Source organism: Fusarium coffeatum, assembly GCF_003316985.1.
Source record: "Fusarium coffeatum strain FIESC_28 chromosome Unknown BRIP53273_contig_29, whole genome shotgun sequence".
Classification (NCBI taxonomy): domain Eukaryota; kingdom Fungi; phylum Ascomycota; class Sordariomycetes; order Hypocreales; family Nectriaceae; genus Fusarium; species Fusarium coffeatum.
The window spans coordinates 1,731-26,000 of NW_022157826.1; the positions used below are offsets into that span (position 1 = coordinate 1,731).

The 24,270-nt window shown below is 36.1% G+C and overlaps 6 protein-coding genes across 6 annotated transcripts; 3 read left to right on the forward strand and 3 right to left on the reverse strand.

Annotated features, from left to right (window-relative positions):
* Nucleotides 1–7,117: 7,117 nt before the first annotated feature.
* On the reverse strand, nucleotides 7,118–8,182 carry FIESC28_01028 (uncharacterized protein; the record flags this gene model as incomplete). Its single annotated transcript, XM_031155179.1, has 1 exon — nucleotides 7,118–8,182. The coding sequence occupies one exon, from the start codon at nucleotides 8,180–8,182 to the stop codon at nucleotides 7,118–7,120; it is 1,065 nt and encodes a 354-aa protein (XP_031020728.1).
* A 502-nt stretch (nucleotides 8,183–8,684) lies between these two features.
* Nucleotides 8,685–10,595, forward strand: FIESC28_01029 (uncharacterized protein; the record flags this gene model as incomplete). Its single annotated transcript, XM_031155180.1, has 3 exons — nucleotides 8,685–10,044; nucleotides 10,109–10,338; nucleotides 10,488–10,595. 3 exons carry the CDS (start codon nucleotides 8,685–8,687, stop codon nucleotides 10,593–10,595), a joined length of 1,698 nt encoding a protein of 565 aa, XP_031020729.1.
* Nucleotides 10,596–16,107: 5,512 nt separating this feature from the next.
* Nucleotides 16,108–17,427, forward strand: FIESC28_01030 (uncharacterized protein; the record flags this gene model as incomplete). Its single annotated transcript, XM_031155181.1, has 1 exon — nucleotides 16,108–17,427. One exon carries the CDS (start codon nucleotides 16,108–16,110, stop codon nucleotides 17,425–17,427), a length of 1,320 nt encoding a protein of 439 aa, XP_031020730.1.
* A 305-nt stretch (nucleotides 17,428–17,732) lies between these two features.
* FIESC28_01031 (uncharacterized protein) lies at nucleotides 17,733–18,485 on the reverse strand (the record flags this gene model as incomplete). Its single annotated transcript, XM_031155182.1, has 1 exon — nucleotides 17,733–18,485. The coding sequence occupies one exon, from the start codon at nucleotides 18,483–18,485 to the stop codon at nucleotides 17,733–17,735; it is 753 nt and encodes a 250-aa protein (XP_031020731.1).
* Nucleotides 18,486–20,097: 1,612 nt separating this feature from the next.
* On the reverse strand, nucleotides 20,098–21,304 carry FIESC28_01032 (uncharacterized protein; the record flags this gene model as incomplete). Its single annotated transcript, XM_031155183.1, has 4 exons — nucleotides 20,098–20,571; nucleotides 20,632–20,840; nucleotides 20,903–21,030; nucleotides 21,111–21,304. The coding sequence occupies 4 exons, from the start codon at nucleotides 21,302–21,304 to the stop codon at nucleotides 20,098–20,100; spliced, it is 1,005 nt and encodes a 334-aa protein (XP_031020732.1).
* A 1,968-nt stretch (nucleotides 21,305–23,272) lies between these two features.
* Nucleotides 23,273–24,139, forward strand: FIESC28_01033 (uncharacterized protein; the record flags this gene model as incomplete). Its single annotated transcript, XM_031155184.1, has 1 exon — nucleotides 23,273–24,139. One exon carries the CDS (start codon nucleotides 23,273–23,275, stop codon nucleotides 24,137–24,139), a length of 867 nt encoding a protein of 288 aa, XP_031020733.1.
* Nucleotides 24,140–24,270: the final 131 nt, after the last annotated feature.

The window sequence follows — 24,270 nt, forward strand, 5'->3', positions numbered from 1 at the left end:
TTTTCTAGTAGTTTCTATATATTTTTATTTTTTAGGTAGTTTTTCTATTTTACTAAATATATTATCTACTTATTCTCCTTCTTTATATCTTTAATTACTTTTACTTTATAGAGTTCTAATCTCTTAATTTCCTTAGGTTTATTTCTAATTTTAACTTATATTATATTAACTACTAATTTAAGTAAGGAAATATAAAAGATTAGGTAAAGCCTAACTTTTAGTAGTAGGTCTAATTTATAGTTATTTTCTAAGATTTTCTTAGTAATTTTATAAAGTCTAATATACTTATAGTCTAATTTATATAAAAGTTATTTTATTTATATGTTTTTTATAGATAAGTAAACTATCTCTTTCTCTTTAAAGGTTAGTTTCTTAATCCTTTTTATATTATAGTATTTTTTTATTCTTTTTCTAATAAATTCTAGTTCTATTTTTATTTCTTTATATAAGTCTTTAAGTTCTTCTACTTTAAGTATTATAGCAGGGTTTATTATTTATATATCTTATTTAGTTTAGTAAGTATCTAAAATAAATCTAAAATTAGTATATACTAGTACTAACTTTATACTTTTATTATAAGTAGTATTATAAGCTAGTTATATAATAGGTAGCTTTTTAACCTAGGTATTTTATCTATAGTTAATATAGTATTATAAGTATTATTCTAGTACTTAGTTTATTTATTCTATTTATCTATCTATCTATAGTCTAAAGGCTATTAAAAGCCTATAATTAAGTCCTAGGTATAATATAAGGGCTTACTAGAATTTAGCAGTAAATATTAGTTCTCTATTTAATAGGATCTTACTTAGTAGTCTATATATACTAACTATATATTAGTAAAAAACATAAGAAAGTTCTTTTATATCTATAAATTCTCTATAGGGTAAGTAGTATAAGAACTTTGTAAGTTAGTTAATAATAACTATAATACTATTATAAAAGATACTAGTTAAGGGTTCTTTTAATAAGGGTAACTTAGTTATAAAGTCTATTATAATTAAGTTCTAAGGTTATTATACTACTAGTAAGGGTTATAGTATACTATAGGGTTTATAGTACTATACTTTTACTTATATATATATATTATATTACTTAATAATTTATTCTATATCTTATCTTAGATAATTATATTCTTTTTCTTATAGTTATTTAAATGTTTTAGTAATACCTTAGTATCTATATTATAGGTATAAATAAAATTTACAAAAAAAGTTACTATCTTTAATAATTCTAGCAATTTCCTTACTATAGTTATATTATAGGTATTTTTCTATATATTCTTTTACAGATTTTTCTAGTATTAGTCTATTATAAATATATTTTATTAGTTTCTATATTTCCTAGTAGTTAGGGTTATATTTTATTTCTAAGTAGTAGTAGTTAAAAATATTAGGGAATATATTATAGTATTTTAGTAAATAGATTTTATCTTTATAGTATAAGTATATATCTTCCTTTTTAGGTTTTCCCTAGGCCTAGTTAATAAAGTTCTTTAGGCTGTAAAGTTATCTTTCCTAATACTACTTATAGGTTAGTAATAGTATAGGTATTTCTTTATTCTAGTATATTAGGCAGGTTTTAATTACTACTTTTAACTAAGAATATTTTATATAGTAATCTAATCTATTACTAAGTACATCTGCTAGCTTACTAATATCTAAGTAATAGTATTTCTAATATCTCTTAGTTACAGCCTTATAGAAATCTAAGTATAGTTTTATTATTAGCTAGCTAATAGCTTTATACTATTCTTCTAAAGTTATTATTTTCTATATTTATATTATATTTCTAGTAAGGGTAGTAAATTAATATTCCCCTTTATTATTCTTCTTAAGGAGTTATTCCTAGGCTTTAAAAGTTACTCTATTATTAAAATCTAGTTAACAGCTAATTACATTAGCCTATCTATTTTCTAATCCTTTACAGTAGATAATTATAAGATTAAATCTATATAAGTATTTAGTATAGCATAGTTATTATCTATTTAGTTATTATATTATTATAAAATAAGATATATTCTAATAATTAGTATAGACTTTTACTTAGTAATAACTTCCTATAAGGTAGTAATAAAATTCTTTAAAATAGTTAATAATAGCTAAGAATTCTTTATTATAAATAAGGTATTAGAGTTTAAAGCTATATAACTTATAAGAATAGAAGGTAATAGGGTATAACCTACCACTAGTATTTTATTATTTAATTTAGCCTCCTAGGGTAAAGTCTAAGGTATCTATCTCTAGCTTAATTTCTTTATTTAGGTTAAATATAATTAATACTAGTTTACTAAGAATAGAATATTTTAGTTTATTAAAAGCTTCCTAGGCCTTATTATTCTATCTAAACTTTTAATCCTTCTTAGTTAGTTTAGTAAAAGGATTTACTATTTTACTAAAATCTTTAATAAATTATTAATAGTAGTTAGTAAACCCTAAGAAGCTTTAAACTTCCTTAACTATAGTAAGGATAGGCTAGTTATATACTACTAAGATTTTCTTTCAGTTTATTTAAATTTCTCTAGATAATATAGTATATCCTAAGAAGTTAACTTCTTTAATATAAAAGTAACTTTTTTTTAGTTTTACTAAGAGGTTTATATTTTATAGTACTTTAAGAACCTTATAAATATATTTCTAGTATTCTTCTTTATTATTTAAAAAGATTAAAATATTATTAAGGTAGTATACTATAAATATATTTAAGTATTACTATAAGATCTTATTAATTATTTATTAAAACATAGCTAGTATATTTATTAAACTAAATAGTATAACTAGGTATTTAAAAAGTCTAAATTTAGTTCTAAAGGTAGTTTTCTATTTATTACCTTTCTTAATATAGATAAGGTTATAAGTACCCTTAAGGTTAAGTATAGTAAAAACTTATTTTCTCTGCAAATAGTCCTTAAGTTCTATTATAAGTAGAAGTAGGGTTCTATCCTTAATAGTAAGGTTATTTAATTATCTATAATCTATAATAAGTTATAGTTTTCTATTTTTCTTAGGTATAAATATAATAGGAAATCCTGCTAAGGATATTAATTCTTATATATTACCTTTTTATAGTTCTTCTTCTAGGTAGTCTTATAGCGTAGTAAGTTCTAGTTTATTAAGATTATAAATCTTTTAAAAAGGTAGATTACTTAATTTAAGTATAATCTTATAGTCCTAGTAACTATACTATAGTACCTTTATATTAAGTTCTTCCTTAAATAGCTTCTTATAGATTTAGTACTCCTATAGTATATTCTTAAGCTTATCTTCTTTTTCTAATAGTTTTAATTATAACTTTAACTTTTTATTTAGGTTATATAGCTATATAGTAACTATTGTAATAGTTTACTAAATATATATCCTTTTACCTTTCTTATATTTATACTTTATTCTTCTTAAAGGTAAGTAAATATTCTTTTTATACTAAACTTTACTAGCTACTTTAGTTAAAGTTTAAGATCTTAGTTTATTATTACTTTCTAAATTACTATCTTTATTAAAAGGATTATCTATATTAATAATCTAGCTAATCCTTTAATAGAAATATAGGTTATAGTAGTATAGCTATAAGTAGCCTAATATTAGGTTATAGCCTAGTATAGGGATAATATTAAGTTTAATATTCTACCTTTAAGTTTTAATAAATACCTTTAAGTAATTAATCTCTTAAGTAATTAGTTCTCTATTATAAGTAAATATTCCTTCTTCTAAGCTTATTAGTAGGTAAAGCTATAGCTTATCTTACTATAGTAGTTATAATATATTAACTATATAAGGGTTAATTATATTTATTTCTACATTACTATCTACTAGTATAGTTAGCTATTTCTCTTTAATTTATACTTATATATCTAGGTAAGTTTATTAACTATATATAGTTAATCTTAAAGCTTTTATAAGTAGTATCTACTTTAGTACTTTACTTATCTATAGCTCTAATAGTATAGTAAGCTATTATCTTTTCCTAGTTATCCTAGGTATTATTTATTATATTTACTATTATAGTATAATATATTATCTAGGTATTTATTCTTTAGTTCTTTCTATACTTTAGTATCTACTAGCTAAGTATTTTCTTCTACCTCTTCTTATTATTAAAGGTTATTAAAGTTAGGTATACTTTTTTAATTAGGGTTACCCTATATATCTTATTTTTACTAATTAATCTATTTTTAATTCTAGATATAAGTAAGAGCTTATTCTCTAGTTTCTATATAAGTAGTAAATTTTATTACTTTATTTTCTAAGTATTATTTAAATAACCTATATCTAATAGTATTAGTAATAATATATAGTTTCTATTATATATATTCCCTAATACTTATTAGGAAATAGTTATTACTAATTTTACTTTATTAGTATAGAGTATAGTAGTAGGTAGTATAGGAAATCTATAAGATTTATTTATATTCTTTATTACTAAAGTACCTTTGTAGGTTATAGTATACTATTATTCTTTAGATAATATCTTCTGTATTCTATTCTTAATTAGTAATAATAGTATAGATATAGATATTATTATCTTATACTATTTCTATATATTTCTTAGCCTATTATACTATCTTACTTATCTAGCTATTCTATTTATCTTTATAGTATAACTATTTTAATTTATAGTTTTTCCTTTTTCTTAATTATTCTAATTTATTATAGGTAGTATTAAATTAGTTAGGGTCTCTGTAATATTAGTTTAGTTAAGTTATTTTCATAGGTATTTTATTAATTTATTAGATAGCTTCTAGTCTACCTATTACCTTTTAGAGTATCTTTAGTATTCTATCTATTTATAGGATAGGTAAGTTAAAGAATATCTTATCTATAAACTAGTCTAGCCTCTATTAGATTTATCTAGGTATAAGAGGACTATCTATATTAAGAATAGCTTCCTTCCCTTTTTAAGTAACTATAACTATTTTACTTAATCTAGGTATAACTATATCTTTAAGGATAGGTTTCTAGTTTTTATTTTATTTATATTATTTACATTTAAGCCTATTTTTATAGTCTTAGAAGATAAGGTCTTTTTATACTTTATAGTAAATTTTTAATTACTATTCCCTATTTCTAGGTTTTACTATATATTTTTTATTCTTTTTAAATACTTTCTTTTTTTTTTCCTTCTTTTAATTAAATTCTATCTATTTCTATTCTTCTTTTACTATAATATAGGCTATCTAAAGTCTTTCTTCTAAGTTACCTACTAATTCTATATTATATCTAGATCTAGTTATTACTTCTTATTTTAAGGTATATACTACTATCTAAGGTTCTTTTTCTTATATATTAGTTTATTATATAGCCTTACCTTCTAGTATTAGTTAGTACTTTTAGTTAGTTTTTATAGAATTATAGTAGTTATATTCTTAGTATCCCTTCTTACTATAGTTTTAGTAGATTAAGGCTAGTCTATTTATTTAAGTAGTATTAATATTTATAGGTTCTACTTAAATACTATAGGAAGTATTAGCTTATCTCTATTTTTCTTAGTTTATATAGTTATAGTTAGATCTTTATTAGTTTTTATTTTAATTAGAAGTATATATCTATTCTTATTTATTAGCTTATTTTTCTTTTTATTATTTAAATAATTAGTTATTAATATTTACTATAAGAGAGGCTAGTTTATCTAAAGTCTTTAGTTTTTCTTTTATATATACTATAGTATCTTTAACTTTAGCTTTTAGTCCTTAGTATATCTAGGATATATAAGCTACTTTATTCTAGTTTAGTTTAGCTACCTAGAATTAGTATTTTATAAGATAAGCTAAGGCTAATCCCTTTTAAACTAGTTAATAAATTTTAACCTTAGCTTTTTATTTTTTTATTTATAATTCTAAAGGTATAAGTAAATTCCTTTTTAAAGTTCTTATATTTCTTATAAATATAGTTAGTTATTTATTTCCTTATATATAGTAAATTATAAATATAGTCCCTAAGGATAGGTCCTATAACCCTTTAAGCTTTATCCTTAAGAAAGCTTATAGTATATTATACTTTATACTTCTTAGTACTAAACTGTATAGAATAGTATATCTAGTAGCTATATATATTAGTAAGGAATCCTTATAGTTTATCTAATTTACCTTTATAGGGGTCTAGTTAATAAAAGTAAAGGATTTCTCCTAGGTTTTTTCTAGTAGTAATAAGAGTAATAGTATATTTAATATATTCCCTATAAAAGTTCTAGCTTTATTTAGCCTCTTTACCTAATCTTTTAGTAAGGTTAGTAATATTAGCTACCTTATTCTCTAGGTTTTTAATTTAGTTTCTAGCTACTTTTAAGTTAAACTTAGCTATATTAAGAAGTTTATTATATTACTTGCTAAGTTTATAAATCTTTTACTTAAGCTTAGTAACTTTATTCTTATAGCTACTTAGATAAGTAAGGGTAATATTTACTTTATTTTTATCTTTAGTATCTATAGAGAGGTTAATTTCCTTTTCTTAGGTAGGGTTAATATCTAGTAATATTACCTAAGGTAGCTATTAGCTATACTAAGTAGTAAAGGGTTGGTTTAAAGTAGTAGGAGCTATTATATAGGTATTACTTAGTATTAATATAGTATAGTTTAAATAAGAGCTATTAATATATAATAGTTAGGATTTCTAAAGGATAAACTAATCTATATTAGGTTTATATTAGTAAATATATAAAGTATAGATACTAAGTATTATAAAGTATTATATCTCTTAATAGTAAATAAGTAAGTTAAGTATATTTAGGTAAAGAAGTCTTATTAATAACTAGTAAGCTAAGTATTCTATCTAGTACTAAGTAAATATATATATATATAATAGTCTTATTAGTATAGTTATAAGCTTTAAGAGAAGGCTTATAATAACTTAGGTAAGCTAATAAGTAAGTTTACAGTTAGTATTATAAGCTTAGGTAAGGCTTACGTAGGTATAGGTAAGCTAAGCCCTAATTAGCAAAAAATGTAAGGTATACGTAACGTAACCGCGGGGATTGTAACACTTAGTAAGTAAAGTAACAATATATAATAGGGTTTAAACTAACAACCTTAAGGTTAAAGTTAGCCCTATATAGCTACACTTTAGATTATATATCCCTCCCCTTTTAAAGGGTATTTCTAAGGGAATCTCAAAGTCTACCTAATATGCTATTTACAAAAGTTTAGCAAGGTCTCCGTCGCGTTGGCTTCAGCACATGCAATTGCCAAAGATAACTCATATGACTTGACCGATACATCAAGGGACTTGACGCTAACATCCAGCGCCTTCTTAGCGAGTACCAAGCCAGCAACGCTAAACACGATGCTGATAACAGTGAGTAACAAGACCACTGACGCAGCCCAGAACGTAGAGTACTCGAGGAAATTACTCCTGTCAGGTCTCAGGCGCAACTGGGACCAACCGCTGGGTCCTTGTTCCCAGACATCCAACAGGTGTGAGATCTCCGTATCCCAATGTGAGAAGTCTCGAAGCGATAATGATCGCTCGCGGCCAAAAGGGATCTTGAGGAATTTTCTTCCTTCTCTGGATAAGAATGCCTTGGTATCCTTATCCTCCGGGAAAAGCAATTTGATTGTGTCAACTGCTTCCTGTACAAACTGTTTTGGAAGTGGACAGTCATCTGGGTAAATAAGGTGATTTCGCAAGGCAATGGCGTGCTCAAAGATTGTAATTTGCTTGTATTCCCACTCTATACTGAGGTGTTGCATCAAATCGCTTGTCCACTTTACTTGGAAGCCATAGTAGCGTGTAAGGTTCGCAATCGAGAAGCTCTGAGAAATCTGTCGAACCTCGACATCCGTGTTTCTTCCTGGCGGATACCAGTCTTGTATCAGTAGGCTTAATGGCATAGCCTTTGGCCATTGAAAAGAACTTGCTGAGTCAGACGTTGAATGCTCGATATGGACCATTAGCCAAATCCTTATTGCCATATCGGCTGATCTCATAGTTGCATCTGACGAGTTGGCGAATAACTCGGATTTTTTCTTGTAGGCATGTTGTCGAACTTGATCGATGATAGATGCGAGTTCGTTAATAGATTTCGTGGAATAAAGAATCGACTTCCGTTCGATCAAGCTTATCTGCTCATCCAAGAATAAGAAGTATTTGTCGTATAGATCGAGATAGGTATCAAAGTCGCTTCGAGTCATGTGCGGCCATATCTTATTGAGAATTGCATATTTTTCATTGCTATTCAGCTCTTGTATAGCCATTATGTTGCGGTTGCGATGCGAGATAATTCTCACAATGTTTTGACAGCTGGTACCGTACTGGGCCTAAAGCTTTCGCAAGTGAGGAAGTCGCGGAATGAAACTAAATTCAGATTAAGATGAGGTGTACATTCTTCTGTCAAAGTTACTGGGGAGTTAAAACCCCCAACAAATACTGCACTCGCTAACTGAGACAGAAACTGAGCTTCCTCTTAGTCACATCCAGTCAGTCTGCCTCGACAAGCCACAAACCACGTCATGCAGACAAAACTGGTTTGGGTGACTGTTGTGTACTGAAATATGAGTTCCAGCGTGATTGTGGCTTGCATAATGAACCAGGGTCCCAACCAATAACAGGGTGCTAATGTCTTGCTTGGCTGCTAGGCTCTCTAGCCAGCTTTTGCTGCGGCTGAGAATCCCAAACCCCCGCCCCAGACCTTCTCTCAATATTGCACGGCAAGGACTTCTGAAAGAAAATCGCAGATGTCTCCATGTTAAGTTAAGAATGACATCCACTTCATCCGAGACCGATATTTTCACTACACCGCAGACAAGTCCATCACCGATAGCAACATGCCAACCACCTAGCCATCTTTCGGTGCAGCCCGGATTCCTCGACCTAGATTTCGATGAATCTCGATTTTCGTTTCCAAACAAGGCCAGGGGTATTTGTTGTTCGGCCAAGAGCGTCTGTTATTCCAATCGTCATTGGCCCGAGCAACCTGAGCACAAGTACCTCTTTGATCAAGCATCAGGAACGTGGGAGAAGCTTGAGCCGGAATTCAAAAGAATATGGAATAAGACATGGAAAAGGTCCCGTACAGTAGCAATATGGAGGGCCGAGCTACGACTGGCTGGTGCTCACCATCCCAACGAGCGGCGAATTATCTTACGACCAAGCATTTGGATAATGACGACAGATAAGGCCATTGGAAACAGTACTGTTTGGAAAAAGCTTCAGGCGAAAGTTGGAGAACTCGGACTCAACTCAAACCAGTACGCATCGATATTCGCTGAAGGTGGAACATCGTTAGCAAACGGTCCAGCTTCTGTCCCCTTGGAACGTTTAAACTTAGCCAGGGGCATTGAGTTCTCGCGTGGCGTAACTTTATATACTCATGCTACGTGGGGGACCGCTAGTAAACCATACGAATGTGGTGAGATATGTTTAACTACCATCGTCAAAAACGGGCGGATAGTATATCAGGAGGTATCACGCATCGGAGGCTTACTGGTCATCAATGCCTCACTTTTGGTGGGGGTGACCTCTGGCCATACTATACTCCTTTACTTCTTACAGAACCCGGAGGAGATGGCTCCAATGGATGAGGATGATCTACAAAGTAGCTCTCGAGGTTCTGATCCGGAGTCCTGTTCGGAGGATCAGGACGGACAAGAGAGTAACGATGAGTGCGAGATTGTGGAGAATGATATCAATAGTCGAGGCCCCATTTCTGATCTTGGTTACGTGGATCTTGGAAAGGTCAACCACTGGGTTCCAATAACCCCATCAGGAACGATAAACTTTATACAGCAAGCCGAGGTTGAACTTTTGGTCGAAACTCCGTATGCCAAGCTTACCAATCTTTCGACAGGCCCAATACCTGCCGACTTCGCTCTTGTACCTCGACAGGCATTTGGTGCTCCTCTGGGTCAGAATGACAACATATACTATTTCAATGGACGAAAGAGTGTATCCAGCATATTTCCTGACTCTCGAGTATCAGCGAGTGGGCAGGAAATACTGGTCTTACTGGGTAGTGGAATCGAAGGTTCGGCGGGCTTCCTGCAACCGACAAAATTGCCTTTCTCCATTGGGAGGACGACGATATGGGCACGCAAAATTCACTTGACTGCGCCTTTGGGTGAGTGATCGTCGGCTTGAGGTCTTGGAAAGATGAAAGACTGATAACTGACCATCTATCTCAGGTCGCGGCACATCAGGTTCTTGGGTCGTCGAACGCGACTCAGGCAGTTTGTGCGGCTCGATCATAGCTGTGGTTGAACATCAGCCGTACGCACTTATGGTAACTGCGCAGAGTCTTTTCTCCGACATTATACAGTATTCTAGAGATATAGGGCTCGTCACACTAGGCCTTCCTGCACAGAACCTGGAAGGTGAAGGTGAAGCCTTGGTATCCAATGATCAAGGATATGAAGTGGGCTTGAGATCAGTCGGTAAGGAGGACAACATTGTTTCTTTATCGGTGAAGTCTATTAAGACGATGGGGAAATCCATAACGCCGGCTGAAGACCCTGAGATTTCTCCACAAACTATGGCGCAAGATCCAATAACCACAATCCCCAGCCAAAGCCCAGCAAGTATAGCCAGCAATTGTTCTTCTATGGCCAGCAGCTCAAGAAGCCCTTCAAGTACCGAGTCATCAGTGTTGTCAACGTGGATATTTTCAGCTGAAAATAATGTCCTTGCTAAAGTAGCTTTCCGTGGATCGAACTTCAAGTTCACCACTTTCTTGTCCCTGGAAACCGAGATGTTAAAGACATATCCAGCAGAGGGTTATTTACGATTTTCTGATACGTTTCGATCCGACTCTACTCTTGCGGGATGTGGTTCCGTATTTGACCTGCCTAGACACATGCTAGCTCTCAACATTGGATGATCCCCATACCTTCCAAACCTGACTATCCCGAAGGTGGCCGCGAAGCATGGCTCGTCGTTCTAGGCGGCTGGTTCGGACTCTTCTGCACCTTTGGCCTAGTTACCTGCGTAGGAGTCTTCCTAGAACACTACCCAGACGGGCGTCTAGCAGGTTATTCTCCCAGCTCCATCAGCTGGATCACGAGTTTGCAGGTTTTCTTCCAAGTTGGCGGTTCCGCTATAGTAAGTTTTCTCTCACTCATGGATTCCTGTTATGATGCTGACGATTGCTGTGGGGACGCTTTTATGATTCCTATGGTCCGCGATGGCTTCTTTTTATCGATACACCAGTATACGTCTTCGGTCTCATGATGTTTTCATTATCAACAGAGTATTACCAGATTCTACTTTCGCAAGCTATTGTCAGCTCTCTTAGTTCAGGCGCTATATTTACTGCATCTCTAACTTCGGCAATATTGTATTTTTACAAGAAGCGTAGTACAATCTTTGGAATTATTAACTCTGGTTCTTTAGCCGGCGGCATTGTTTTACCTATTATGCTATCTTAATTATTCAAGACTATTGGATTTGCCTAGACTATAAGGGTAGTTAGCTTTATATTCTTAGCTTCTTGTACTATATCCTGTCTTCTTATTTAATCTTATCTTTTACCTAAACTACAACCTTTTGCAGTATTAGATTATAAGCAGTACTTTAGGGAGCTAAATATGCTACTTACTATACTTGGCGGCTTTCTGTTTTTCTAGGGTATGTTCTTACAACTAAGTTACATTATTATCTAAGCTAAAGCTAGCGGTATTTCTAAGAGTTTAGTACCTTACTTACTACCTATTATTAACGGGATAAGCCTTATTAGTTATCTAATAGCTAGAGCCTTTGTAGATAAGATCGGCTAATTTAAATGCATATTAATAATTACCTCTTTTACCGGCATCTTAATACTTATCCTCTGGATCCCTAGTAGTAGTAACACAGCAGCTATTATAGCGTATATAGTAGCCTTTGGCTTTGGATTAGGTGGCTATGTGTCTATCTTCCCCAGCTGTATTGCGCAGATTAGTCCAATGGAAGAGATTGGTATGCGGATTGGTCTTGCTTTATTAGTTAATGCATTTAGAGCGCTAACGTGCAGTCCATTGGGAGGTGCGTTGATTCCAGGTGGGGATAGTTTCCTTGGGTTGCAGTTATTCTGCGTGTGTACTATGATTGCTTCTGTTTTTGTGTATGGCGCTGCAAGATATGATTAGATAGGATTTCGATGGGGGAAGGTATAGCATTGCTGGAAGGGAGTGCCGACTATTAGAAACTTCAAAAGTAAGTTATGTGCTGTCAATGTGCTATGTGAAGCCCAATTGTGCAAATCCATGTCTCAAAATACACACCTGCCGCCGTCCATCTAAGCCTCTTCCATCAACAGTTTGAACGCGAGATTATCCTCCCCGCTCTTTAAGCAAGCGAGATTTATTTCAGAGTTAGGAAACACAATTCCATACTTCATATCAATCTACGTATACAGCTAAATACAAAACCTATCTTCCTCTTTTACCCTATTCCGAAATATCTTAATCTGCTCCTCTTTATTAGAGGGCAGCTTATAAGGAACATTACTGCAGTAGTAGTATTCTTCTTAAGTAATGGGCCATCTCCTTATCGGCGCGAATACAACCTCCGCAGGCGCCTTGATAGCTTGACGCACAGCTTTCCAAAACTCTGCCCAAGTTGGTTGTTTATTATCATAGGTATCCTCAACTAAGGATATACAATCTGTAATATAGATATTTAATAATATACCTAGTACTTCTTAGAGGAAACAAGGTAAAACTAAAGTTACTGCTATACTGTATATATATAAAATACGCAGGGCTATTATAGAACCTAGAGCTAGATATAATAAGCTATTACCCTTAAGAATACCCTTAGCATTAGCTTTAATTTTAAGATACTCTAAACTCTTTACCTATAAAAGTATAGTATTTAGTAAGTAGTAAAAAAAGGTATAAAAACTAGGTAATATATTAACCCTCTACCTACTATTATTATTTCTACTATATATATAAAGGGTTAACATATTTAATAAGCAAGTACTCTAGTAAAGTAAGTACTTTAAAAATCCTAGCTATTATCTTTTAATTCCTAATAAAAGTAATATAACTTATCTAATTAATTAAAATTACTTACTATACTCTTTTCTAAATACCTCTAGAACTACTTAATAAGTCCTTATATTATACTTAGTCTTACTATATATACTATATTATTAAATACCTAGTCTAACTAACCTTCCTTAACTACTACTTCTTAATAACTTACCTACTACCTATATATTAATATTTATTTAATTAATTACTTATAATACTTCCTCTATAGTTATAGGATTTCCTTTCTATAGTTTAGTTCTTTTTAACCTTTAGTACTAGCTTAGCTTTTTATTTCCTTCTTAAAGGTTTTAAATCTTATTTCTTATTAAGGTAATCTTATATATAGTTCTTTTTATTATCTTAGTAAAAGACTAAATAGCCTTAATAATTAACTCTAGAGAGCTACTATAATACCTTCTAATTTAACTCTTAAGGTATTTAGTTTAAAATTAAGCCTTATTTACTATTATTAAGATCTTTAAAGTCTAAGGAAAAGAAGGTTTAGCTACCTTCTTAAAAGGTAATAGGGTCTATAGCTATATATTAAGCTTTAAGATAATATAATTAGGGTTAAAAGGAATAAGCCTAGCTCCTTTAAAGCCTCTTTATATATTACTTTTAGTAAAAGTAACTTTAAAAGTAGTATAAAAGGTATTAAAGAACTTAGTCTTAGAAATATAAGTTATAAAGTATTAAATTAAATACTCTATCTTTTACTTATATACCTTCTTAAGTACTATAAAATACTTAATATTAAAAGGCTAAAGTAAATAAGATATATAAGTAAATATATAAAGGGTAATAATCTTATTATTCTTATAATATTTTTTAAATTTAATAAAGTAATAACTTTTATAACTATTAAGAATTAAAAGGTAATAAAAACTAATTAATTAATTAACTATAGACTTATTAAAGTACTTTAGTTAGTTAAAATTTAATTAATTATTTATCTATCTATTTTAGCTTAATATAATAACCTAATTACTAGAAAGATTATATTCTTAGTACTAATTTATAAGGTAATATTAGTCTATACTTAATAAATAATAAGATTAATTAATCTTTAGTACTAATTACCTAGATTATAGTAATTTATTTATAGTTTCCTAGCTATACTAATTTTAATCTTCTTTACCTTTCTAAGCCTATAATAACTATTCTAGATTATATAATACTTATTATAAAGCTAATCTTATTAAAGTTCTAGATATTATTTAATTAAATACTATACTTTATAATTATATTCTCTATAAGCTAAAACTAGCTATAAATAATTATAAGATCTTTATATTTAGCTCTTTAGTAGTTATATCTCTAAAATAAATATATCTTTAGCTTTAGTTATTACTTAATAAAGTTATAAGCTTAGTATATACTAATAGGGGATATATTATAGTTAGTAAAAAGGGAATTAGCTATTTCTTCTATAAAATACAATTACAAAGGAAATCCTTATAAATCTAGGTTAAAAATAAATTAAACTATTATATTCTCTTTCTAATTAAATAGCTTCTGTAAATTTAGTATTAAATTATATTACAATTAAATACTAATTTAGTAGTAATATAAAGTAAAGTAGTTAACTTTGTAAATATCTATAGTATATTACAGGCTTAATTTAAGGTTATTTTAAATAGCCTAAAGAGCAAGAAGAATCCTAGCCTTATTTAAGGGTTATAATATATTAGGTAGTTAGGAATTAATTAATTAAATAGTTAAATATAAGGTTAAGGGATTTTTAAAGCACTTACTTTACTAGAGCACTTGCTTATTAAATACATTAGCTTCTTTAATTAACCTAAGAACCTAGCTTATTTATTTTTTTACTAAAATAAAGTTTTTTAAAGTAAAAAGTTTAAGATCTTTAGATTATTAATAGTTAAGAAAGTTATAATATTATAATATATATCTTATAGTACTATATACTATAGGTACTTTTACTCCTTAGCTATAACCTATTTTTAATTTTTAGACTTAGTATAGAAATAAATTAAGTTATATAAAATCTAATTCTTATCCTAATTTACTTTTTTTATTATAAAATCCTTTTTACTATTAGTATAAAGGGTAAGGGTTCTATAGTATAGAAAGCCTTTAAACTTAATAAGATTATAAATTATAGATATATTAGCTTCTTAGTATACCTAAACTAATATAAGAAGGGTTTCTTAGTACTACTTAGAGTTATCTTTTTTTTTATTTCCTTTATCTTTAGATTATAAGTAACTCTCTAACTTGTTTAAATATAAAATTACATCTAGGTATAATTCTAGAAAATAAGCTTTATATTTAGTAATAATTGTTAGGATAATATAGTCTTTTAAGTTAATATTAATTAACTTTAAATATAAAGTTAAGGTTATTTTTTCTTAATTAGCTCCTTACTTTAGCTTTTAATAATGTATTCTTAAAGAATTAAGTAAAATTATCTAATTTAATAAGTAATTTATAATAAATTACCTTCTAATAGTTCCTAGGGTAGGGATTTATATTAACTTAATCTAGGTACTATGTTAAATAGAGTGTTCGCATAGGTAAGGACTTAAATAGTATTTACTATATACCTGGATCTGTTACTAGACAAGATGTGTTAATACTATTAAATAAGGTAAGCTACAGACTGCAGTAAGTAATAGACCAACGTGAGCCGCTGTTAGCAAACCTGCTGTTAGACCAAAATTTCCACTGCAAGGGGGCAGTTAACATAGAGTACCTGACGAATAGGGAAGAGGCCGCTGAGCCAAGAGGGGCTGGTCTGTGGGGGTAGAGTAGGATTTCTTGTAAGTAGCCGAGAAGTGAGCAGCCACCTCCTCATACAAACAAGATCCCAGTCTTATTGGCAGATGACACAGGCCCAGCTCCACCTCAGATGGTCTGACATGGGTTAAGTCGGCAATCGATCAAAGTAGCCGAAAAGTCGGTGACTTAATGACCGGACCGGCTGTCCGTCCAATGATGGTTGTCGATTCGATTGACGCACATACTTCCAAGTCACGACCGTGGTCAAGTGTGTCACTGACAGGCTGGTTAAGGGAATTTTAGTAGTAGATCTTCCCGTTGCCACTAGTATATATTAGCCATCACTAGCCACCCTGACAAGGTAGCACAACTGTAAGCGACTCTTCCAAGATTCAAACGTGATTATACTGATACAAATTTACTACAACATGTCACGATCAGCTTCGAATTCAGTCAAGTATCTGAAGCGTCCTGTGCTTTTATCCCCACGACGCTCCCTCGCAGTAAATCAACATCATCATGCCTTTTCAACTACGCGACCAAAACGACTTATGGGGATGGCTGGCTTCACTGAAAATCAGCTCATGGTGAGAAATGCCGTGAGCCAAGTCTGTTCTGAGTTCCCCAACACCTACTGGCAGGAATGCGATCAAAACGGGACAGACCCTAAGGACTTCCATGCAGCACTTGCAGAAGGCGGTTGGCTAGGTGTGGCACTTCCTGAGAGTCGGGGTGGCGCTGGCCTAGGCATCTCTGAGGCGACTCTAATGATGCAGACTATTGCTGAATCTGGAGCGGGTATGGCTGGTGCGCAATCCATCCATGCCAACGTGTATGCCACTCAACCGCTTGCCAGATTCGGTTCAGACGAGCAACTGGATACGGTGCCTCAGATTGTCTCTGGAGACTTGCGTGTTTGCTTTGGTGTTACGGAGCCTAATGCTGGTCTGAATACACTGGGCCTATCAACCACCGCCAAGAAGACATCAGATGGATACAGCGTAACAGGTCAAAAGATCTGGATTACCTGCGCTCAGGTTGCCTCCAAGATGATCTTATTGGCTCGAACTACACCTTTGGAGGAAGTCAAGAAGCCTAGCGAGGGTCTGTCCCTATTCTACATCGACCTAGACCGGAACCAGCCAGGCCGCCTTGACCTACGCAAGATCAAGAAGATGGGAAGTCGCGCCGTCGATGCAAATGAAGTCTTTTTTGATAATTATCGAATCCCTAAAAGCTCGCTTATTGGGGAAGAGGGAAAGGGATTTAAGCTGATTCTTCATGGCATGAATGCCGAGCGTTGCCTTTTGGCTGGCGAAGCCCTTGGCCTTGGTTATGCAGCCCTTAAGAAAGCTGCCGACTATGCACGCGAGAGAGTTGTCTTTAAAAGTCCTATTGGTGCGTATCAGGGAATTTCGCACCCGCTAGCTGATGCATATATGAAGCTTGAAGCTGCAAAGTTGATAACATATCATGCGGCTCGGCTTTACGACGCAAGCCAGACAGAATCTGTCAAACAAGACGAGATTGGTGCCGCGGCAAACAGTGCCAAGTATCTAGCTGCTGAAGCTGCTTTTACTGCTTGCGAGAGAGCAGTTCTAACACACGGTGGCATGGGTTATGCAATGGAATATGATGTCGAAAGGTGGTTCCGCGAGGCCCTTATTCCGAGACTTGCACCTGTTAGCAGGGAGATGATTTTGAATTTTATTAGCGAAAAGGTTCTGTCATTGCCTAGGAGCTATTAAGCATAGGTTGCAGCTTCAGCATTACTCAGTCATATTAAAAATGATGGCTGACAGATCTTGTATTGGTGTTCATTTATCTATCTTATATAGGAACCAGTCGTGCGGATCTTCCAGCCCACCGACGGCGCAGCCGGCCATGAGGAGTTTAGTAGAGGCTGTCCGTGGCAAAGAAAGTTAGAATTACATGAGATAGTATGATATATTTGAGGAGATTCAGTATACCATCGATATGAAAACAGATCTAATGCGTAGGCACAATGTCGTAATCCTATCAGATCCAAGGAGCCTCTCTCCCGCCATGCTATTTATTTTTTGGTTTGCAGGTTATGATAACCCAGCTCTGCGCGTGCTGCACCAAGTGTAGACCCGCGAGCTATCATTTCTCTAATGCGCTCTTCGCTTTTATCAATCCAGGTTGCAATCTCTGCCACCTCGCGAGCCCGACTTCGCGGGACAATAACCACACCATTGGCGTCTGCGACAACGATATCACGAGGGTTAACATGCACCCTGCCAATCCCAACTGCCTCGTTAACACCTGCTACCTCCATCCTATCCTTGGCGGTTCTCATCCAGCGTCCGGCGGTAAACATGGGGTAGTTATCGGATATGGCACGATTCACGTCCCGGCACACGCCGTCAATGACAGTCCCAGCTATTCCTCGAATACCGGCGTACTGTGTCATGATATCACCCCAGACCGTACAGTCTGTGCGACCGCTATTGTCGATAACTATAACATCGCCTGCAGCGACGTCATCAATCCAATCGCCAACACCTTTTGACGGAGCTGTGCTTGAAGTTGGCACATAGCGTACAGTAAAGGCCGGCCCAACAGTGACCTTTTCGTAATTGGATAAGGGCATGATGTTCAAAGCCTGCCCTGGTAAGCCCAGCTTGTCAAGGGCGTCAGAAACTGCAGGAGTATCTGTTTCGGCGAAGAGCGCAATCAACTCTTGGTCTTGGGGATCATTTTGCTTGAGGTTATGCATGGCATCAGATGGTGGCTGACCCAAGGCCCCAGATCCGGAGGGACCGTCTTGAATGGATTGAGTCATCAGAGTCTGGTGATGGTGAAAGGAGAGAAAGAAAGAGAACACAAGAGACCAAGTCTTGCTGAAATATTCAATAGTTTTAGCGACAAGAGAGTGTTTTATCTGGAGCGATACGAGAGGCGTTATGGCTGCGCACAAGGGATCTGGACTTCGTGTGCGCAGTTACTCGTTGTCGGTGTGTAGACTACTTGTAGCTGTAAAATACAGGTCGCCAATTGCACACTCGGCCATATGTACCATGCCAAGTCCATGTTCCCAGCGACCAGGGCGAAAGAGTTCCCAGACACACCGCCTCAACGGCATATGGACAGGACGGCTTATGAGATGTAGCCGCATAAGTTCACCCATCTATCACCTACATACGTAGCGGGAGAACACGTATCAGGGACGACACCGCCAGTTGCAAGCGCTAGAGAACTACTACTTATGCATGTCGCACTACGTACGGATGGGTGGTGCAGAAGTATCACATATTGCCAGGAACATGAAGAAGAAAAAGAGTAAAAAAACAAGGATTTCATAACAGCCGCTCAAGCAATGAAGGTCATTAGTACACGTATACGGATTTTTACTCCGGGACCTGTGCTTCGACCCACCCCTAACCCAGTCAACCAACCGCCCGCGGCCTATTTGCATATCTTAGTGGAGTTATTTTACCCTGCTGTGTTTTAAACATGCATCTTCAGTATCACAATGACAGGTCACCGTACCTATCAAGCTAAGATCTGGCCAGGTCTTAGTCCCCGAGTCCCCGGCTCCCGTCACAACTGGGACCAGGGTGTCCTTTCAAGATTGACGGGGCGATTTATCCTTGACCAGATCCCCTCGATATGACGCGTGATGCATCTTCAGCGCTGGAACATCCTTGCGTTCGAAGTATCATTGGGCATTTATTGTTTTAAAACTCGCTTAGGGGTAGATAAATTGTGGTTTTCGGTCCCTAAAGGCGCCAGCGAACGCGAATACGAGACGCCCGTCAGTGACACAAGAATGGAAGAATTCACATGCTGTTCATTTCCATTACGGGAGAATCACACATATGTAAGCATGAGGCGCTCTAGCTATACTAATCAAGGTTATCTTTGCATGCGGGGCCGGTGGGGGAAGAAAAAATCAAGTGCGGGTCGTGACACTAAGGACGGGTCCTGTATGTAGTCTATTCGGTTCTGTAGCTCACATCCCGATCTTTTTGGAGCCACATACAACTGGTCATTTTAGTACCCGCTTGCCACCTCCTCCTCATAAGCTTCATACGCATATTGCCGCTCAAGATCTACATGAAGAAAAGAAGCCTTAAGGATAATTCATATGTATTTTAATTAATGCATTACTAGAAATACCCTAAACTTCTGTTGGCTTAGACCAACATATACTCAAATCACCAGTTGTGCGTTCTGAAGGGATTCCAGGTTTCTGGGCGTTGAATCTTGTAGGCTGGATTGCTCCTTGTCGTGCCGGCCCCATGTCTCCGTCCGTCCATTTTTCAAGCATCACTGTGAGGAAGGTCCATGCACGTATTTATGATGTAGTCACCGGTAACAGACAACTTTGCTCCCCAATTTAATCGCATTCAATGCAGTCATGACCTATACGGCAGGTTCTTAGGAAATCCCCCTTAATGCCCCTTCAATGCCTGGTGAGTGACCCCGTTGGTCATCCCATTGGTCATCCCGTTGGATTTACCATTGGTTACTCCATGGGTTGACCCATTCGCTACCCCGTTGGATTTACCATTGGGCTTACCGTTGGATGCCCATTTTGGCACAGCCAGAGCCTCCTTCACTTCATTAAGGTCCTTCTGATGACTCTTCTGCACAGATAGAATATCCAGACTAGTCATCACCAGCTTGAAATGCTTCAGCCAGTCAACATCCTCGGGCTTCATCCTAAAAGCAGGGATCATAAGCTGAATCCCAGTTTCCTTGGAAGTCGCAATCAACTTGGAGATAGCCTCATAAAACTTAGACTCATCCACTCCACCAGGATTGCGAACCGGGAGACCAAGTGTGACCTTGAGGTCCGAAACTCCAAGCATAAGCGCGTTCACGCCGGGAACCCTTGCGATAGCATCAAGATTATCTACTGCAACCTTTTGGTTTGGTTTGGTTAGTCATAACATAATTAAATGTAGTAAAACGGCAGCTCTTACCGTGCTCTCAATCTGACAAATAACAGCGATGTTCCTGTCGGCAATTGCCTCCGACGTCCAGCCATCGGGTGCAATATTTGTTATCCCATTAAGCAAGGCAATTGGTGAAACCGATCTGCTTCCGCCACTGTAAGCGTGGCGCACCTTGTTGACAGCCAAAGCGGCCTGGTCAGGTGTATCGATTTGTGGAAAGACTATGCCAGCCGCACCTTGTAAAATCTGTCAGATCGGGTGTCTAGTCTAATGGTCAGACTGCGGCGATAGAACTTACCTGCATCTAAAGCGTAGGCCAACAAATCCGATTCAGGGCTGGGGATGCGAACTAGCGCACAGGTCTTGCCCTCGCTGGCAAAGTTGATCGTTTGTATAACGGAAACTAGATTCTCTGGGTTGGTTGCACTGCGAGACAGACAATCAGACAGACGTGTTAGATAAGTTGAATCAAGTGCCTCCACTTGGACAGCGTGGGCAGAGCTTACACGTGCAGAGTGTCCACGAAGACAAAGTCAAAGCCAAGCACAGCTACGGTTCGGGCCATCTGTGTATGCGGAATACCAAGCATGGCACCGAACAAATGCGGCGGCCCTTTGCTTGATCCCTCATGACCCTCTGCACCGATTGCGGCGTTCAGGTATGAAGGCTGGAAGAGAGAATGGGCTCGGTAACGGTCCATGGCGAGTGATTAGAAGAGATATCCCGACTGATGCTCTGTGTAATTTGTGTTTTGGGAGCCAGCATATATATCTCTATATATGTAGACAAGGTTATGTAATTATGTCATACATGTAAACAAGGATATGTCCTCAGTATAATGTAATTTGAAGCACATATGCATAGTTTCAATCTTCTTTCTCATAGGAGATATGGATTTCAGAGGCATGAGATAATCATAATAACACATGTGGGTATAGGCGTCTGAACCACCTAGTACTAACTGTCGCTATGGAAATCAGAGATGCAGGTGTAGTGCGTCATGTCTGAGCGGCCCAATGTGAGACTCTCTTTTTGCCTAGTTTTACCATCAGCGAGAAGTAGCCAATAGCTAGCTTTCCCTTCAAAACTCTCTCCAGTGACCCTATTTTTGAACTTGATTGTTCCCACCTAAATACTACCGATTACGATTAAGACAACCTTGTCGGATATTTCTACAGAGATAAAACTAAATATCAAGGAGGCAAAGACTTTTAGGTGATTGAATTGGTATGGCAAGAGTCTAAACAAGGCACTCTCGTTTTCTCCCGAGGAAAAATAGTTAGCTTTACAGATTAATTACATATTCCTTGCCAGGGAATCTAGCATATGGTTTCCTCCCAAGTCTTTCAACTATGCCCCGTTGGGTGTGCTTTTAGGAAAGGCCTCAAACGCCTTCATGTCCATACATGAAGGGGACGGGACATGAGCATTTGCTTACCCGCAGGTTTGAATCTGGCTTTTCCATGCCTACTCTTATCGAATATGTACTTCCGTGGCGTAGTGAGACTTGCATATCCCAAATCAAACATTCTACCCGATGCCGTCAGCAGGGCGGTGACCGCCACTCCAGATTGGCCCAATCAGTGGTTGCCACGACAAGGACCTTCTGATGGGCGTCAAAAGAAACGCATTATTGCGCGATTTAATAAAACAAGACAACTCAAGCAAGCCATACTTGATGTAGTTCTTTTCTCGCAGGGTGGCTGAAGATGCCCGTGTACAGTACTCACTAGCGTATGTACCTAGTCACGATAGGCGATAGACTAATGTAGGTGGCGGGGAGCCGTCACTGTCGGTACTTGCTTAGTGACCGCCCTCAACTAACGAAAGGGCTGGAGGAGCTATTTCCCGTGCCGTGCCATACATTCGATCACAAACACGGGTCGGGTCTTTTCGATCTTTGCCGTTTGTGGATTAGAGGCGAGAGGCGGGGACTGGTCGTGGAAGGTGTTTCAAGCATGCGTGCTATCTCCGGGGCAGGACGGGACACCTTACATTCCATGTCTCGACTACTGCCTATCTCTTGAATTTTATATGAAACATACATATTATTTCATGCGATAGATCGCTTCCGGCTTGGGACAATTGTTTCTTGGAGCCTGACGCGTCATCTTCAGGTCTTCGACCCTTGCTTTCAGCTTGATGATCTCTGCCAAAAAGAGACATCTATCACCGCCTTTCTTCTATGTCATCTGAAAATACAATTACAGTGCTGCTTGTACCGCCCGCTACTCTGCCTGACCACCAAGTGGAATGGGCTTTTGTTTCTCTTTCTCATTGTTGTCTGAAGTAACGTACGCAGTGGCGCAGGTCTGTCAGCTCGACCACCGCAACTCGGATTTCTTTTTCTGTTCTGATCTATTCGATTTTCTCCTCCGACGAAATTCTTTAGTCTCTACCAACCACCATCGCTAAGCTAAGATGGTCACACATGTAGCTGTGCTGGACGACTATCATGGTCTTGCAAATTCGCACTTTGCCAAATTGGACGCCTCACAATTTGCCATCCAGTATTTTCCAGCAACGTTGCGACCGTATAATCACCCAGGCACATCGCAGGCTGAGAAAGATGAATTGGTTCAAAGATTGGAGCCATTCGAAGTCATTGGTGAACATGGCCCATCTCTTTTTCGCAAATACGCTTACTAATGCCCCGTGCCTAGCAACGATGAGAGAAAGAACACCATTCCCCAAGGAGTTAATTGAGCGTCTTCCTCGACTCAAACTTCTTCTCAGCGGTGGTCGTCACAATAAGGCGATTGATACGGATGCTTGTCGGTCGCGAGGTATCCCAATCACAGGCAGCGATGCCAGAATGGCCACCGTTTCTACCCTGGAACACGTAATCACCTTGATTCTCGCTGCTTGTCGTGACATTCCACATAACGATGCTGCTATCAAGGCCGGGGAGTGGCAGACCAGTCTCGTCACTGGAGTTACTGCTAAAACTCTTGGTGTTGTCGGCCTTGGACGGCTAGGCAGCTCTGTTGCTCGAATCATGAGTACAGCATTTGGGATGAAGATTATCTGTTGGAGCTCTAATCTTACTCAGAGTATTGCTGACGAGCAAGCTAAAGCCCAAGGCTTGCCAACCGACACCCAAGACGGCGATAAGACGTTCAAGTTTGTGAGTCGAGAAGAGCTGTTCTCTACTTCTGACATAGTGACCGTGCATCTGCTGTTGTCAGACCGCACACGGGGCTTGATCACGTCGGAGGACTTATCAACAATGAAGCAATCTTCATTTTTTATAAATACCTCCCGTGGACCATTGGTGGTTGAGGATGAGTTGCTTGCAATTCTCAAGGCAGGGACTATTAGAGGAGCTGCACTAGACGTGTTCAACATTGAACCCTTACCAACGGATAGTGAGTGGCGAGACACGAGTTGGGGCACTAAAGGCAAGAGTCGGGTGCTTCTGACACCACATATTGCATATGTGGAAGAGGGCGTCATGAATGAATTCTATGAGCATCAGGTCGCAGAATTAGATAGGTGGTCGAGGGGAGAGGCCTTGAACAATACTATGTATTAATGGTTGTGATCACCTTGATCAAAATGCACATATTCAACTGACTATCATGCCATTTGACTACTGACCAGAAGTGACAATCAATATACATATAGGTCATATAATATTTGCCCGTCTATTCCAAATCCTCAAGC